At 38.0% G+C, this 17,563-nt stretch overlaps 1 protein-coding gene across 6 annotated transcripts in view; it reads right to left on the minus strand.

Moving 5' to 3' along the window:
- Positions 1–17,563, minus strand: part of CPED1 (cadherin like and PC-esterase domain containing 1) — a 280,020-nt gene that overhangs the window by 243,639 nt on the left and 18,818 nt on the right. For all 6 annotated transcript variants that reach the window (XR_010023815.1, XM_063098718.1, XM_063098719.1 and 3 more), the window contains one exon: positions 6,201–6,384. Coding sequence is in view for 5 of the 6 variants with exons in the window: in XM_063098718.1 (XP_062954788.1) it covers positions 6,201–6,384 (184 nt within the window). In the remaining variant the exon portion in view is untranslated. The remainder of the gene's footprint in view (positions 1–6,200; positions 6,385–17,563) is intronic.

Consider the following 17,563-nt stretch of genomic DNA (forward strand, 5'->3'; position numbering starts at 1 on the left):
TGCACTATTTTATCTACATTTATTCATCCACTCAATAATATTTACTGTGTGCCGCTATGTGGAGGACATGGTTTTAAGTGATGAGCAGAAAAGACGTGGTCCCTGACCTTAAGGAGCTTACACGTTTTTTTTTTTTTTTTTTGATGTGCAGTTTTTCTAAGGGAATGATCCAGGAGAGTGTATGTCAGAATTTCAGGAGGGTTTATAACCCAGAGCTTTTAATGAAAACGTGTAAGTTGAGGGAGTCTGAATTGAAAATCCCCTATCACGTTTTTTAACCCATAATAATATCCCGCAGCAGCACCCTATGCTAATTTATATTTTAAATGCACCTTCCTGCAGAGGAAATGTCATAGGCTCTTTTCTGTAACTAGTCTTTGACAGCAGTAACAATATTATCTCCATTTATAGGGTGCTTAATATATATGTCATTCTCAAAATAACCTCAAAACAACCTCAAAACAATCAATTTGCAGAATAGGAAACTGAGGCTTTGAAAGGTTAAGTAATTTGCCCAAGGTTATGTAACCATTAAAGGGTAACACTAGGGACTTCAACCCAGGTTCTGTCTTAATTCCAAAGCTTATACTTTTTAATTACCACAGTCTACTGCCTCCCCAAGAAAGCAATTATTGTGGTTAAGTTCTTATTACTTATGGGTAATTTAAATTTCAACTTTCTTATAGCTTTTTTTTCTTTTTAATACAAATAAACCAAAGAAAAATTTGAAATGTGTTTCCTATTACAAAGGTTAAGACTGATCCATAGTAGATGTTTCTTTTCAATACAAACTTCAGAAACAGCTTTTGGCAAGTAGCCACTATAAATAAACCCTCAAAATTAGACTAAATTTCAAATGGTACACGAATTTTAAAGTGGGCACTTTAAAAAGTGCAAATGAATTTAAATAAAAATATAGGAAAAATAGAAATCTATTAAATTACAAACAGGGAAGGAAATAGGATTTACTTCTTTAATATATTTTCCACAGCATTAAGTAGTGATCTATATCTCTCACTCTATTAGCTGTATCTTATAAACAGTGTTTCCCAAGAACATATTTGGGTAAATTACAGTGTCCTTCTTAGCAGGGAAAAAGCTGAGAGGCAGCATTATGTAAAATATCATTCTCCAGAATACAATAGTCAAATTTAATTTCAATACAAACACAGATAAATACTACTTGTCCCGGTATTAACTCAAGCCTTTCACAGAAATGCCCTACAATATAATACTGTAATATTATAGTCTGAGCTCACATTGGAAGGTTGCTATAAGAATCAAGATATGACAACCACTTCATTTGCAATACAAATGTTGCTCTAGCCCTTAACACATTATATTACTTAAGTTGTCTACTTAATACTGCCTTTGAAAAAGTTGTTTTAAATATACTACTTGGGCATGTGAGAAGTTGAGGGGAGGACCTATAATGTTCCACATTTACTAAGAGTAAATCTCTTGTTCTTTCTGTTGTTGCTCTAGAAACTTAGAGGCTCACAGCCAAAACTAAGCCTAAATTATGGTAGCTTAAGAAGATTGTCTAGTTTGGGCCCTAATTTTGTTATTTCCATTTTCGTAATTTTGTTTTTATATGTTTTATATATATAAATCCTTCTTGAATGAGGTTTGGTATAAGTTAAAAAATGAAACATCTAAATCCTAGAATTTAATCATAGCTTGGTATAGGATCAAGTTACACAGAATTAGTTTAGATACAAGAGTCTGCAAACTATTTAGGCAAAGTGTTCAATAATAAAATGTTTAGGTTTTAAGGGCCATTCAGTTTCTGTTGCAACTAATCAACTCTGCGGTTGTAGAACAAAAACAGCCAAAGGTAATACAAAAACAAATGTGTAGCTGTGTGCCAATAAAACTTTATTTACAAAACAGGAAGTGAACAAATTTGGTCAATGGGCTATGGTTTGCTAACCCCAGCAAGAAGACAGATACGGTCTTTCAGTTTTTGTATTTCTTCAAAAAACATTCTGTGTAAAACCCATAAGTTACAAAAACAAGAGAAATCTAAAACCATAAGACTGACTCTAATTCTGTAGTTTTGCTATTAGGTTTGCATTTTGTTTTTCATGTGGATCATAACACCCATAATTTGAAAGTGTAAGATGTATTCAGAACTTGACAGAAAATTGCTAAATATGCACCACCATTCAAGTATACATAAATAATTAGGATTCAATGATAAAATCTACTCTGAGTCAGTCCCTTGAACCACATACTGCTTGGATTTCACCATGGGAGCAGGTGAAAACTTTGAAAAACTTCTACTTTCTTTTAGACTACTATGCACTGAAGCACTGATTTACTAAATAGCATCTAGTGATAGGAAGGAGAATAATTGAATGGTGCTTCTATCTTTTCCTGTAGAGAGTTATATGTTCTCACAAATGCAGGCACATAGATATATTTTTCCAAACCAAGGGATTAGAAGACCATAAAAGTACATGTTTTCATTCTTGTGTATTTTGTAGACTTAAATCTGTAAAGACAATTGTCCTCTAACTGTTCTCAAAATCAGTTTAAGATGAAATGCTGGTTGTAAATACCTAACAGTGAAATCATAAGTAGTGCAATGGTACAATGGCAAGCAGACTTTTGCATCATTTTATTCCCAAAATTAACTGTAAAACTTGCTACTTCTTGAACTGATAATATATACCTTAGAACAGTGCTCCCCAAACTGGGCTGCACATAAGAATTACCTGTGTCCATTTTTAACACATAAAATTCTGGCCCCATTCCCAGACTACTGAATGAGGTAAAATGTTGGCTTGACTTTACTTTGTCTCCTCCCAGAAATTTGATGGGGTTGGACAAAGTGATTAAATCCTCACCACATCCTACTCTAAAGTAAATATTACTGCTTTTCACAGTTAAGAGAACTAGGGCTCAGAGAATCTAACTTGCTTAAGTCATCTATCCACAGCCCTATAGTCTTTCCCAGGAGAGCCATCAATATCTGTTATGTCACTAGAATGGAATTAACCAGCAGGGTGGAGGCACATATTCTAATTTAGGACCCGAGATTGCCTACTTTTCCTTTCATTAAGTGTTTACTAAATAGATAGTAGAAAAATTAAATAAAATACAAAGCCCAAAGGTTACTAGTACAGGTTATATTTAATAATGGGGTGTTGCCTGTCTGTCCTATGACTTTTTAACTTTTTCTAATTTTTATCTTTTCCTATCCTCAAAAGGTTAAAAAAAAAAAGTGGCTGCAAGCTAAAAAGAGGCCACCTGTGCTTCAAAGGATGGCAGAAAAAGAGTTTAGTAGAAGTACCTGGTTTCAAGTCAGGAGAGGAGAAGAAAGCAGGTGGAATGGACAGGTAGGCAGAATAGGAGAAATACACTTTACATTTATTTTTCTGTGACCAAGAATATATTTTATCAGTGTGTCAAATCTGCACCTGGGTACTCAGTAATATTTGTGGGAATATCTGTTTTGTTTTCAATGTAATATTTTCAAATTGCAAGTTAGCAAACAGCAGAAACAGCAATGGTAAAATGAAAGATAGGGAGATAGGGCTCCAGATCATTCCGAGTTGTTTCTGTTTCCCCAGACTGCTCGACTTGGGGAGGTTAAGTTTAAATGCATCCACATAGTTTCATACTCTCTGTTGATGTACGCAGAGTAAAATAACTATGAGGTGAATACGTAAAATAAACACAAGACAAATTCTATAAGAATGACATTTCTAGAAAGTATTTTTTGTAGAAAGTGCCTCAGTTCAAACATAATGTGTAGATTAAATTTGTGGCCAGGGAAATAAACTGCAATAAAAAATGTTGGGTTTCTTTTCTATATGATAAGTAATCAAGGAAATGTTAGATAACATCACAGAACTTTTTTATTTCAGGTATTCAATGCACATCACTCTCACAGTGAAAACCACAAAATCGAATTTAAAAAAAATCAATTTTCCATACTCATGAAATTGTGAAATTGCTACTCTTTCTTGAGGCCTATCCAGAAATACCATCTTATTATACAGAGTAAAAGAATGCCAAGAAAGAGTTAGAAAGTAGATGTTTTAAAAGCTGTGGGAACATGGGGAAAAGAAACCAAATAGCATTTACACTCACAAATTCTGGTGACACCATATAGTTATCTGCGCCACTGGGCCTTGAAGCTCCATTGGCTGCCAGATGCTATTGCCTTCAGGCTATCTTTGCACTTTCTTGAATCCAAAATCTGCAAAGCAGTCCTCCCTTTTCTTGTAAAACTGACCCAATGACATCAAGGGACAGAAGAGATATAATCCATCTGTTTTGCAGCTGGAGAAAATTGAAAATTGAAATTGAAGTTGAAATGCACAGATAATCCATGCTGTGCCCATAGAAAGTCAGTAGCAGCACCAAGGAGGTAGGGGAATATAGCAATTTTAGCCAATAGTAGCAGCATGTTGTTAGGGCCAGTTTGCATGACTCCAGGAGCACAGTTCACATGGCAACATGCAGTGCTTGTACAATCACACATTCAGTGATGGGATGAAATATTTTGTGGGATGAGAAGGAAACTAAACATTTTATATCTTTCTTCTATACAACAACTACTCTGATAAATAGGCTTCTGACAATATCATTTATGGATATTCCAGAATTTTAGATTGGTCCTTCTTAATAGAGCCAACCCCAACAAAACTATGTGGTTTGCAAGCTGAAAACAAACTTTGCAAACCTCATAGTTTTGATATCCCTTTTGTAGTTTTAATATCCCTTTTATAGTTTTGATATCACTTTCCTTTTTCTCATTTGCTTCCAGAAACCCAGTGCTTTAGATTTCTATTCTATTCCTAGAGGGCAGAGATGAGCAAACAGCATTCACCAGGACCTGTCCTCATGGCCCCTAATCTGCACATTTTAAGACCTTCTTACTTCTTATCAAAGCAGATCTTTTTCAGCTCTTTTCCCTCTGAGCTTTGCTAGGTAAGTAGCTTACAACTTCACTGCCAATGTGCTAAAGGGTGATCATGGCTAAATATCCCCCCAACCTTCTCAGAAATATCTCTCCAACTTCCTTTCACTCACCAGCACAAAGTAGCAAAGGGGCACCTAACTGAAAAAGAAGTGCTACCATGATGGCAAGATTGTTGCAAAAACTAACATGGCACCAGGATCTGACTATTTTTCTCTTGAAGGAAACCACCACGGAAATCAGCAGTTAATTTAAGTTGCTTCTCTCCACCTCTTTTTTAATAAATAGGAAAATAGGTACATTGTATAATCATGAAGAGAAAAATCTGACTCGCTTATGCTGAATGAGTATTCCACATCATCATTGCTCTAAAGATGAATTATTAGTGCAGGATAATGGGCCAAAAGAGAGACTGAGGCAGCGAGCAGATAAAGAGGAGAGTAGAGAGGGTGAGAGCTGGACACGGGTCCTCCCATCTATCCTCCCCTCACACCAGGTGTAAGATACAGGAGGAGGCACTTCACCTCTTGAAACCTCAATTTCCTCTTCTGGAAGCTGGGGGGATGTTAATATTTCTGAATCTTAGCATATCCAGGGGACTACAGTGAGGGTTGATTGAGATCGTGATACAGGGTATAGCTTGGAATGTGTCATATGGTTAGTTGCTCCAGAGATGTGAGCTGTCATTGTTATTGTTACAGCTCTTTTGACCATCATCATCTGCTCAACTTTCTTTTTAAATAACTTCCTTTAAAACTTGTCTCCTATTTTTTTCTTTAAATGATAGAAATAAAAGTACTTGATGAGTAATGGTGTGTGTGATAAATATCTATACTTCTTTCATATTTAGAGCCAATCTGTGAATCACATTCAAACTGGCTTCTTGAAACAATTTCCAGCACATTCTACTTGCAGTCAGATGAAGTGGCAATTTTCTTAAAATATGGAGCAGTTGGGTGCTGGGCAGAACATGTATTCAGGCTCATAAACATAAACATTTTTTATGTAGCCTTTAAACATGAACTATGCAACTCCAAAATGCTTTGAAAATATAAACAAAATAATTTCAGGAATAAAGTTACATAGCAAAAAAGAAAAAATGAGAAGTAGGAAAAAAGGAGATAAGTTTTTTTATGATGTGAGAAAGTTGATCATGGATAAAAATTTGTTTTTGTGAATTTTTTTAGAGGAAGACAGTAGTACATTCTAGAAACTGTTTAACATTATATGTCAAGTGACTTTGGCAATTACTTTTTATTATTCTGACCTTGTTCCAGCAGCCCCAGCCCGAGGCCGGCATGGAGCCTTTTTTCAGCAATGACAACGCTATAGCGATGCTGAGTGAGAAGATGCTGGTGGATCTGAAGCTCTGTTTTGCTGTAGGAAGGAGGCCTGAGGAGTATGGCGCTTCTGCCATGGCTGCCAAAGTGTGTCTCAATTGACTCTTTGATCTAAGAAGAGAAAGAAGGCATAAAAATTCAAGATGAAAAAGTAACACATTTCCCTGGAAGGACGTCACTAATGTAAATCAAGGACCATTCAGAAAGTTTTTCTTTAAGTTTCTCCCTAGAAATGAAAGACAGATTCTCTGAAAGGCTGACAAGAACAAAGACTGCTTTATATGCAAGAACTGAAGGTGAACTCAATTGTTTTCACTGTTACAAAAAGATGAAAATTTTAGGCCATTAAAATATAGAGCTCCTTAGAATAATACTCTTACACAGAAATACAAGTATAGAGCTCAACATTAGTTGAAAATATAAATTAATACAATACCTTTCCTCTGCATTGTGTTTTTATAAAATAGTTCCACTTCTGTTATCTTTAATAGCTCTTTTAAGTAAACACGGTAGAGGGAACAGATTGAGAGGATGGGTTTTGTGCTGGGAGGACATAGTCAGGAAGGGGTAGAGGTGAGAAGGAATCCCAGAGCTCTTTGGAGATGCATGATGCTGCTGTTTCTCTCAAATAAGATGTAACAAAACTTGAATGCACCTCAGTGAGGCAGGATGGGTCTTCAAATATGAGAAGAGGAGAGCTACTGAAGTATCATAAGACTAGGTTCATACCTTGGTAGTTTATTGCTCTCCCACATAAATATTCCTCTTTGCCACAATGGTGCTTGAAATTCCATTAAAAAGGTGTTTTTTAATTGACATGTAGAAAGAAGGAGACTGAAATTTAAATTCATTGTAAGGCTTAGTGGCAGATAGAGAGTATTATTCTGAAAACTTGAGATTCACCCTTAATAAAGTGAAGATGTTTTTGTTACTTAAAGGAAGGATAAGATTGGATGGAGGTCTGGGCAAAAAAGGGGACAGGACAAATAAGAGGAAGCTAAGGAGATGGTGGGGAAAATGAGGGGGAACTGGTGAGAAACAAATGGGGAACCCAAATTACTTCTGATGGCAGATCTGAGTCAACATAGACTATGGATTAAAACACAGTAGTTACCATGTTTTTTCAGTACTTAGGTTTCTTCATCATTTCCCAGTACTAATAGAACTGATCCCACATCCTCATCAAGGAACACAGGCCATTTGAACTTAGACTGTGTCTGCCTTGTCTGGTCATGTCACACTCTAGGTCATTTCCATTCCTGGTCCCCATCCTGCTTCTTTACACACCACTGGCCTTCTGCCTGCAGTCTTCTTTCTCTCTCTATTCAGCTATCTATCAAACTCCAAATCATCCCCCAGTGTTCAAACATTCTCTCTTTTGGAAAGTTTTAATCAAAATACATATTTTTGCATTTATCAAAGGAAATCGCTTCTCTCCCTCATGTCAGCTCCTTAACAGCCAGGCCGGCACTGCTCATGTTTCTCCCATGTCCATTACAGTACACAGCACATGGGGCATGCTTAATGAATGAAAATATTTAGTAAATTAATGAACTGTCAAAATCTTTGAAGATATGTATAGGAAGAAAGAAGAAACATTTAAATTGCAAACTCTTTGAGGGCAGGAACCATATCTTATTGTTCATTGCATATAAACTATCGCTATCTGAAAATTAATAGACAAATCATAATGCAGGATGACACAAATTCTGGAGCTAAACTGCTGGATTCAAATCATCTGGCTTCACCAGCACCATCTGTGTGACCTTGGACAATACCTTCCTCCTAAGGATACTATGAGGATGAGAGAGTTAATATCTTTAAAGTGTTTAGAACCGTGCCTGCCACATAGAAAACACTATATATGTTTTTTAAAAATAATAATAAAATATTATAAAGAGCAATGAGTCAGGAAAACGGTATCTGAGTTTGAGTTCTGCCTGATAAATGCTAACATAGGCACTTAATATGTGTATGGTGATTATAATGGAGAGGAATAGTATACTAACTAATCACACTTTCTATCCATGGTACTACAAGAAAAATGATTGATTAGATATTTTTCCTTATTAAAGAATGTTTTTTCTTTTTTATTGATAAGGAAAGTCTTTAAACTCAAGAATTTAACTGCCCATTGGGACATGATTCCCCAACAAGTGCTGTAATTGTTTGTAATAATAAACTTATAAGGAGTCCTTGAAACTGAATACAGGTCCAGCCTTTGGACACGGAGGTTAGAGGGAACTGAGTAGCTGGTAAGAGGCCAATGTAAACAAACAGGCGTCTAGGTAAAAGGGGAAGACACATGCCTCCAAATATATCGGTGTCACTCAAGCAAAATGCACAGTGTCCAGAGTTCCCATTTCACATTATTTTCTTTCGTAATCACAAGATACTCCTCTCTACTACAGCTGGATCAAGTATAGCAGGGATTTAACATGAGCAGAGTACGTTTTACAACTTTGAGTTACTTTTATTTTGTAAGATACCACCCCTCCTTTTCTTCCATCTAAGATCAGTTTTACCAAGAGCAATGAAACTTTTACTGGTATATTTTATATAAAGCATATTCTAAATAAGGTATAATTGCTGGCCATATTTTGTACTAACCTTTATAACATAAATTTAATTTTAATTCCTGTCTCAGACTGTACAGAATACGTAGGAAATGAGCTCATCAGTAAAATTATGTTATATTATCCTGTAATACAAACTGCTCTTGTCCTTGTAATATTTATAACACACCGTATCAGCAGAATGGCCCAATACCAAAGGACAAGAACAGTTTTAGCCGGTCCGACAACAGGTGCACACACTGCGTATGTGAAATAAAAACTATGGGAACAATTATGTCAATCGCACCAGCAAATGAAGGATTATCAAATGCCAAATAGCAGCACTTTGGGAAATAAGAGCTCCTGATTACTCCTACAGTTTCGAAGATGTATTTGTAATGCAAGAATATGTTGAACCTGGCCACCAATACAACTTAACTTGAGACTTAAAACCTTGCTGACCAGAATTTAAAGAGGAATGAGTGCCACTGGATGCTAATACTATAAACTTCCAAGTCACTTGCCTCTCTCTCTTCTTCCTGAGAGATTTGCAAAATATTTCCTCAGAAATCACCTTGCTTGACTACATGAAAGTGGTTTTATAACTGAACACTTATTATTTTTATTGGAGGGACTTCAAGGTCTGAAATCTTTATATCACCTTAGATAAAGCAAAGGATAGAACATCATAATAAACTACTGGGAGTGTTAGATGCAGCAATATCGAGTGAAAAGAAGGAAGGATTGGCAATCAAAAATCTGGATTTTAATTCTGGCTCTCCCACTTACTTGCTTCATCCACTGGGGCAAGTTATTTAATCAATCCACATGAGAATTTTCTAGTACGCCTAGCCGAAATAACAAATCCTACCTCATTTGGAATTAAATGCATTTTCAATATGAAAGTGTCCAACACAGTATTCCACCAAAATGATGTTAAATATATATGAGTAAAACTGAATAATAATCAATGTTATATGGTAACTCTACATTTATATTAGGAATTCTATAAGCTTTTCAATTAATATGGTTTGGTCTCTGTAATAAAAAAGCATTTTCGTAATAAGCTATGTGCTTCTATATATCTGATATATGTTTTCATCTGTAGGAGTCATCTTTTAATGCACAAATATAATTTATTATTTATTATGTTTATCATCTGTCTCCCCACACCAGAATGTAAGCTAAATGAAAGCATCTATTTTTTTCTGTTTTGTTTACTTTTGTTTTCCTGGCCTAAGAACAGTAGTTGAAATATAAGAGTAACATAATAAGTATTCTTCGGATGAATGAATGCAAACATCTTTTTCTTTAATATGTAAAAGAGTCTTTGTTATAAATATTACCATGGAAGATTGGGAAGAGAAAATGGTTAAAATTTGTATTAAGCACTTTATTTCAACAGAATTGTAAATAGTAGTAAGAATGACAAAAATAGAGTTAAATATTTGAGCAAAATAATGAATTTACAGTAAAAAGTTGAATAAAGAGCCACATTATAAAAGAACTGTATTTCTCAGTTACTTACACTGTTAAAAAGTCTTCACTAAGACTTGCCACGAAACCATGAAATGCAGCTCTTTAAAATATATTAGGGGTAAAAAATAAAATCTGTTTGTTTCACATGACACAAAGATTTTTTTTCTGGATTTATTATTATTAGCAGCCATGTATTTATGACATCTTCTGGTGCTCAAATACAGATCACATTGTAGACTTTAGATGTGTGTCATCTATGACTAAAAGTTAAATTGCCTTCCTGGTCCAGATTTTTGGCATTTTAGAAATATTACAGAGCCTATCATTGTGAATTATGTGTTAATTTTTCCACCGTAGGAATAAAATACAGATTATTTTCTCCACTAGTGAAATATACATTTATTTTGGAGGGTGTAACAAGTAAAATGGAAGTTTTCTAGGATGCATATCACAGACATTTTCTACTTAAAAATCATCTTACAATTACTGGACAATTTAGGGACCACAAGTTCCTGGATATGCAAACAGAGCCTTCGAAGAAAGTCCCTACCTAAATGAAGCTTTAGTGAGCCCCTATCTGCATCTTACATCTGATTCCACTGAATCTCATGCCCGTCATGGAATGGCCATACATTTCACAGACCTACTGCACGTCACTGAGCAGCTTCTGACTGTACTCCAAAACTTCTGACTGTACCTTGGAACTAACCCAAGCCTTAACATCCAATGATAAGCAAGTTTGCTCATCTGTGGTTCTATGTAGGTTTGGAACAAGGAATAGAGAAACAAAGGCAATAAAGTATCAATATCAAAAATGTATCTCCAATAGAGCTTTGATGAAATAGTATCCCCCTAAATAGGCATTGCCGAAACCCATCATCACCTGTCCCTCAACCTAGTTTTCCCACTGGTACGCTTCACGGTGTATAATTTGTTCACTGTCTGCCTCTCCTACTACTCTGTTCCAGGGGAGCCTAAACTTGTCTGCTTTGGCCATTGCTGCATATGCAGTTTACCACCATGTTCTAAAAAAGAGAAAATTGATGCATGAATGAGCACATGAATGCATGCATGAATGCAAAATATGTTCATTATTGTAAACAACATGCATGCCCTTTAATTATTTTACTCACTATCTGGTGAAAAAAATTCACTAGAAAATCTCAGTGGAGGTTTCAATATTTGCATCTCAAGCCATAAAATATCCATGACCTCTTCATCCCCAGTGACTTTCTTTTCCACTTCGTTTCAGCCACCCACTCCAATGGCCAATGGCCACATCTTGGACTTCGTGTCCTCAAAATGGTCCTTCCTCTGAAATTATGGGGTGAGATATTCCATTCTCTGATCACACTCTTACATTTTCAGCTCTTCTCATTTATTCTCAATATAATAATTCTTCAACCACTAGTCTTTCTCCCATTCCTAACTTTCTAGTAGCTTCCTTTTTCTTAGCCTTCTCTCTCTGCTGCTCAGATTCCGTGGCCCAACATTGCAGTTACTTTCTATCCAATATATTAATCTTCCTTGTTCCACTGTGCTTCCATCACATCCTTATGGCACATCAAACACAGAGAGCAGAGAATCCGTGGTAATCAAGACAGACAGGCCTGTGACTTCACAGAGCTAACGACCCATCAAAGAAAGCACACATAAGAAACCAGTTATAATAAATTATGATAAGCCAGGTACACTGGGAGGTGTTGGATGCTGTGGAAACACTGAACTGGGAGACCTGTGGAAGCTCAGCAGGCTTCCTGTCCTGTACCTGGGCTTGGGCTGCTGAAAGCTGCTGAAGAAAAGTGCCCAGGTGGACAGATTCTGGTTGCCAAACCCAGTTCGGCCTCAGGTCCCCCATGCTATATGCTTGCTTGGTCAATTCTCTCTTCCCACTTTCCATAGTGACAAAACTTTTCTACTCTCCAGCTACCTCCATATTTCTGCAGATAACTGCCTCCCTATTCACAGAGGAAATTTAGCACTATTAGAAGGAAACAAACTGTGTTACACAGACTCTCTTTTGGATACCTAAAGCCTATTCACAACTAACATTTCCTCTTATTTTTATAAACAAACAAACAAAGACAATAACAACAACAACAAAATGGTCCTCTTATTTCTAGCTAACCACTGCTTATTCTCTAGATTCCACACTCTCCCTCCTCCCAGGTGACAAGCTCCCTCCCATTTCTACCCCCAAATTCCCAAGAACTTCAATTCATCTTTTAGCTCCTTCTCCTGGATCCTTAATGTTTCTCTGTCTCTCTCTCTCTCTCTCTCTCTCTCTCTCTCTCTCTCTCTGTGTGTGTGTGTGTGTGTGTGTGTGTGTGTGTGTGTGTCTCATACCTCTTTGTCATCATTCATTTGTTCATTCATTCATTTACCTATTTAATATTGTGGGGCATTTTCTATGTGACAGGCTGGTCCTAGGCTCTGGGGAATGCACCAGTGAAGAACTCTGGCAAAGTTCTAGTCTTCACTGAGCTTACTATTTAGCAAGAGAAGCAATAAACACTTAATGAAATCATGCAATATAATTTCCTATGGGGATAAGAGTACTAGTCTGTTAAGGAATGACCCAGGAGCTCTATCAGATGGCGTGGTGCTGTTGCTTGCCTATACTGTGCATACCGTGTAGGAAAGAAAATGAGAGAAGAAAGGTAATTCTTCAAGGCAGGAAAAAAGTGAGAAGAGAAATTAAATCAGGAGATCCTTGGTACCATTTTTTATTGTGAGTGACAAATATGGCCAGTTAGGGAACAAGAAATAACTGGCAATGATGATAAAAATTGAGCAATGCAACATTACTTATTATTTTGTTAAGTAGCTAGCAGGAAAGCTAAACCTCGTGAGTAGTGGAGAATTTAAAAGTTGATAACTTTATAATGTTCTTTACAGATAGGTCCATCTCTGATAAACTTTGATTCCTTTTACTAAAAGCCATAGCAGATAGGAAGCCCATGAGGAAAATTGGACTTAATATACATAGAGGAAGGGTGTTTTTCTTGTTTTATTTTGTTTTCTGGAAGGATGGGTACCCTCAAGGAATTCCAAAAGGCCAGACTTTTACTACCTGAATCACAGGCTTTCCTAAGAGCTGTAAGCCACCCATCCTATATTGCAGAAAAAAGGTAAAAACAAAAAAGTAACGAAGCCATAAGAAAAAAGGCTGAGATCTGTCCTCAGGAGGCATCTAGTCGCACAGAGGGGAACCTGGGAAGAGAGAGAACCGTGAGGGTCTGAGCAGCAGGTTCTGCACTGTGGAGCCTGAATTGCTGTAGAAAGAGCAAGGAGAAGCAGCACAGGGCAGTCAAATCACAACGCGTGTAACTGGGAGACATCAGGTACAGAGAACGAAAACACTCCGGAAGTGGGCACAAAAGTTCAGGAGAAAGGAGATGCTGTGAAGACATGAAGTAAACAGAAAGGGAGTCTGTAAGCAGAACATATATAAGAAGAAAGGAGGGCACCAAAGAGGAAAACAGAAGAGAGCAGCAGGGCAGGACCTGACCTGGCCATCCCACGCCAGAAAGTATTTACTGACAGATGAGGTCAAGTTGCCTTAGTCCCTGGGATCTTCTGAAATACTGATACCTCAGGGATCTATCATGATTTGGACCTATCAGAAAAGACTTCCCATCACATGTGTAACACATAAAGCATATAATCTGAAGGTACACTGAGGACTTCTAGGTTACTTCTATGTTGAATGCCCATTCTCATTCAAAATTTTGAAACCACAAGGTGCCTTTCTGAAAGGGGAGCACAATAGAGAGCTTGTGGAGGAGAAGAGAGGCGAGAATGGAAGACAGCAAGTTGTAAGATAGAACACTAAAAAAGTAGACTGAACAGCTTCTCGGCACATGCTGCATAGCTGCCCCAGGCAACCCTCACACGTAGCAGGAGTCCTGGAGGCGGGGAGAAATCAAAACCAAACCAAGAACACAAGGACAGCTACTTGTTCTCAAGTCCCTCTCTAGGGTCTCCAGCTGTGACTTCTTGCCTTCCCAGGCCTTGCCGTCACTGTGGGCTGCCAATCGCTACCCTTACTGAACGGCTCAGCCATGTCAACCAATGTGGAGGAAACTATAATATTTCCCTTCTATGCTTCTCTCAGATTTTTCTTTTTCTCTTTTCTAGCTGTTTTTAAAGCCACATAAAGAATCTTTTCAGCCACCTCTGGAGGCTTTTCCTGCGACTACGTCGATTCCCTTCCTTGGGATGCCACCCACGATGCACAGCTGCGGTCATCTGTTTACTGTTTACTGTAACCTTCCAGACGTGAGGAGGACCCAGCTGAGATTGTAAAAACACCGGAATCGCTGGGAGATGGCGGGCCTGACAGCTGCCTTCAACATATCGTTAAGAATAAGATAAAATAAGGAGATCAGAAGAGAATGTAGTTTGCTTTTTCTTTTGGCACATTTGATGCTGCTCCCTATTTTGGAGCAAGTAAAAGCCACTCCCAGTGTCCCCTCTTTAGTCTCTTCTCCTTCCCTCTGCCTTCCCCGTTCCCACACTCTTCCCCCTTCCCTGTCCTCTCTTTCTCAGATACTCACACAGAGTTTAGTAGGAGGAAGAAGTTATTTTCTTTCCATCCCAAAGCCCTGATGGCATTTGCTGGTTTTAAAGTAAATGCTCTCCAGCTGACTCTTTGAGGCTCCTTACTTCCCCCTGAGACTTCTCACAATGTCAGCAGTAAAGGACACCCGTAATGAAGAAAATATAGAACTGACAATCCACAATTGTGAAACAACAAGGAGGGGACAAGGAGAGACCTTGTTCTTTTGAAAAATGTTAAAATAATAGCAAGTCTCTGTCCCCTGATGCCAAAACAACGAGTTAATTCAGCGTCAGCCTTAAAATAGTAAGTCCCTAAAAAAGGCAAAGTAACAGAAAGGAAAGAGCACTGGGCCAACACGACAATATCAATACCTAAGCAGCATACGATCTACCAAATGTTTTCATAGATGCCAGAGTGTGCATCTGAGTCCCAGCCTTTTCCAGCAACACTCCAGGGCCTTCTGATTCCCAAGTCTCCCTCCACTTCCCATCCCCCATTCGTTACCCACTGACACTGCTAAGTTCCACTCAATGTTCTTCTCTTTCCTCATCTGCAAACGAGCACCAACACCTTCCGTCTTATTTTTCATGCTACTTCAAGGATCAAAAGAGCTCAGTTTAGGCAAAAGCATTCAAAATATATAGTCCCTCACAAATGTAAAGTGTTATTAAATAAGTATCTCCTAAGGAAGTTGTTAGATAAAAGAACTTCTTGAAAAATTAAAATATTTTCAATAAAAACCTTAAATTTTTTATCATACGATTTCACAGAGGTTCTGCCAAATGACAAGTGGAATGTGAAAAGATAGTGTTTATATGTTAGGGACATTAAAGCTCTTAAAATAATCAACGAATCACCATTTCTACTATTCTTCTCTGATAAAAATCCAGTGTTAGTGCAGATATATCATTATGGAAAAAAAAATATGGGCATTGATGCCAAATATGCAATGAACATATTTCTTAGATCTGAGGGTGAGACAAAAAATAGGACAATTTTTTCATTGCACAACTAAATATGAGTTATTTTTACACATTGTTGAAATGTTCTATAAATAAATTCATACATCAGGATATAAAAAGCCCTTTATCAAATATTACATTCTCCGTTCATGTCTTAGAAAATATGGTCACCATTCTCTAGTCTTAAGACCTTCCATAGAAATGCACCTATTAAGTTCCTGAATTCCTCACCTTCATTCGGTTTCAATACTCATTCTCTTCTCTCCACTCTCCCAACCACAGACCTTGCTGCTCATCTTGCCCAGTTTATGACCCCTACTGTCCTCCTAGCCCTGCGGTCCTCTCTGCATTTCACCGCTGCGTGAACACAGACCCTGGGGCTCTTCAGCAGGTCATCATGACAGAACTTGTGGCAGCCAGCCTAGAATCTCTTTCTGGCACTAGAGAGAATATGTCCTCCTCTGGCAGGCAAAGTCCCGCCTAATGAAACACCTGCCGGATGTAAGGATAGAATTCAGGCACTGGGTTGGGGATTAAGAGATTCTTTATCCACTGCCTAGCCAGTCACCACAGTTATACCCTCTAGGAGAGTAGGATCAATCCCTAAGCCCACTTCAAGTGTTTAACATTGTCAGTCCCATGCAGAAAGCATCTCTTACTCCTGTCTTCTCCCCTCAGCATTCATATCCATGTAGCAACCAGCTCCTTTGGAGTCTCCCCAGAAATCTAGGGCCCCCAGGAACTGCAGAGATGGTTAAGGATGGATAACCAACAAGCGCCATGCAGGTGGCCCTGCATCTCCAGGGCAGCACAGGGCAGCTACAGTTACTGTTGAATGAAGTGTCACAGGATAGAAGCACACACCTGGCAAACACAGAGAAACTCTGCTTTACCTTATCCACATGAGGACCAAAGTGTTAAGAAGAATGGGTGAAAGAGTGTTAAGCATGCAGGCACCACACTCCATGTAAAAGAAATGGGCCACGTTTCCATCAGCACACACTAATGCCTTTTCACACTCATTCTGTTTGCTTGTGTACTCTGAGCACCCTCGTGGCTGTTCTCTCTCCATGGCCTCCTTCCTCATCCTGTCCTTTCAGCTGCTCACTGGCCATTACTAATTTACAACCTTGGCTCTCCTTGGAGGTGACCCTGGGTAACAGTTTTCCCAGGCTGACCGAACCCTGAGAAAACTCTTTTCCCCATGCTTCCCCTCTGCAGCCCTACCCAGTCCACCCCATTCCTGTCATGTTGCCTGTGCTTCAATATCACACTAACACTAACACATCATAACACAGGCTCACGTGTTCCTTTCAGTGTAAGGCCTAGAGCTCCCCAGACTACATACTCATTCTAGAATGTTTAAATACAGTCATGTGTCACATAACAATGTTTTGGTCAATGATGGACTGCATAGACAATGGTGGTCCCATGAGATTACAATGTCTACATCCTATAGCCTAGGCATGCAGTAGACTATACCATCTAGGTTTGTGTGAGTACGATCTATAATGTTTGCACAACTATGAAATGCCTACGACACATTTCTCAGAATGTATCTCTGTCATTAAGTGACGTATGACTGTATTAGCCAACTTCTCACTTCCAAAGTCAAAAATTGGCAAGAAATGGCAACATCTACTAATACCACAACATAAGCACTATTTCTAGAGGAAGGAATAAGACCTTATCTAACACTAATATCAAATTTTCAAGTCCCTAACCTCTCT

This window comes from Cynocephalus volans, chromosome 6 (assembly GCF_027409185.1).
Source record: "Cynocephalus volans isolate mCynVol1 chromosome 6, mCynVol1.pri, whole genome shotgun sequence".
Classification (NCBI taxonomy): Eukaryota; Metazoa; Chordata; class Mammalia; order Dermoptera; family Cynocephalidae; genus Cynocephalus; species Cynocephalus volans.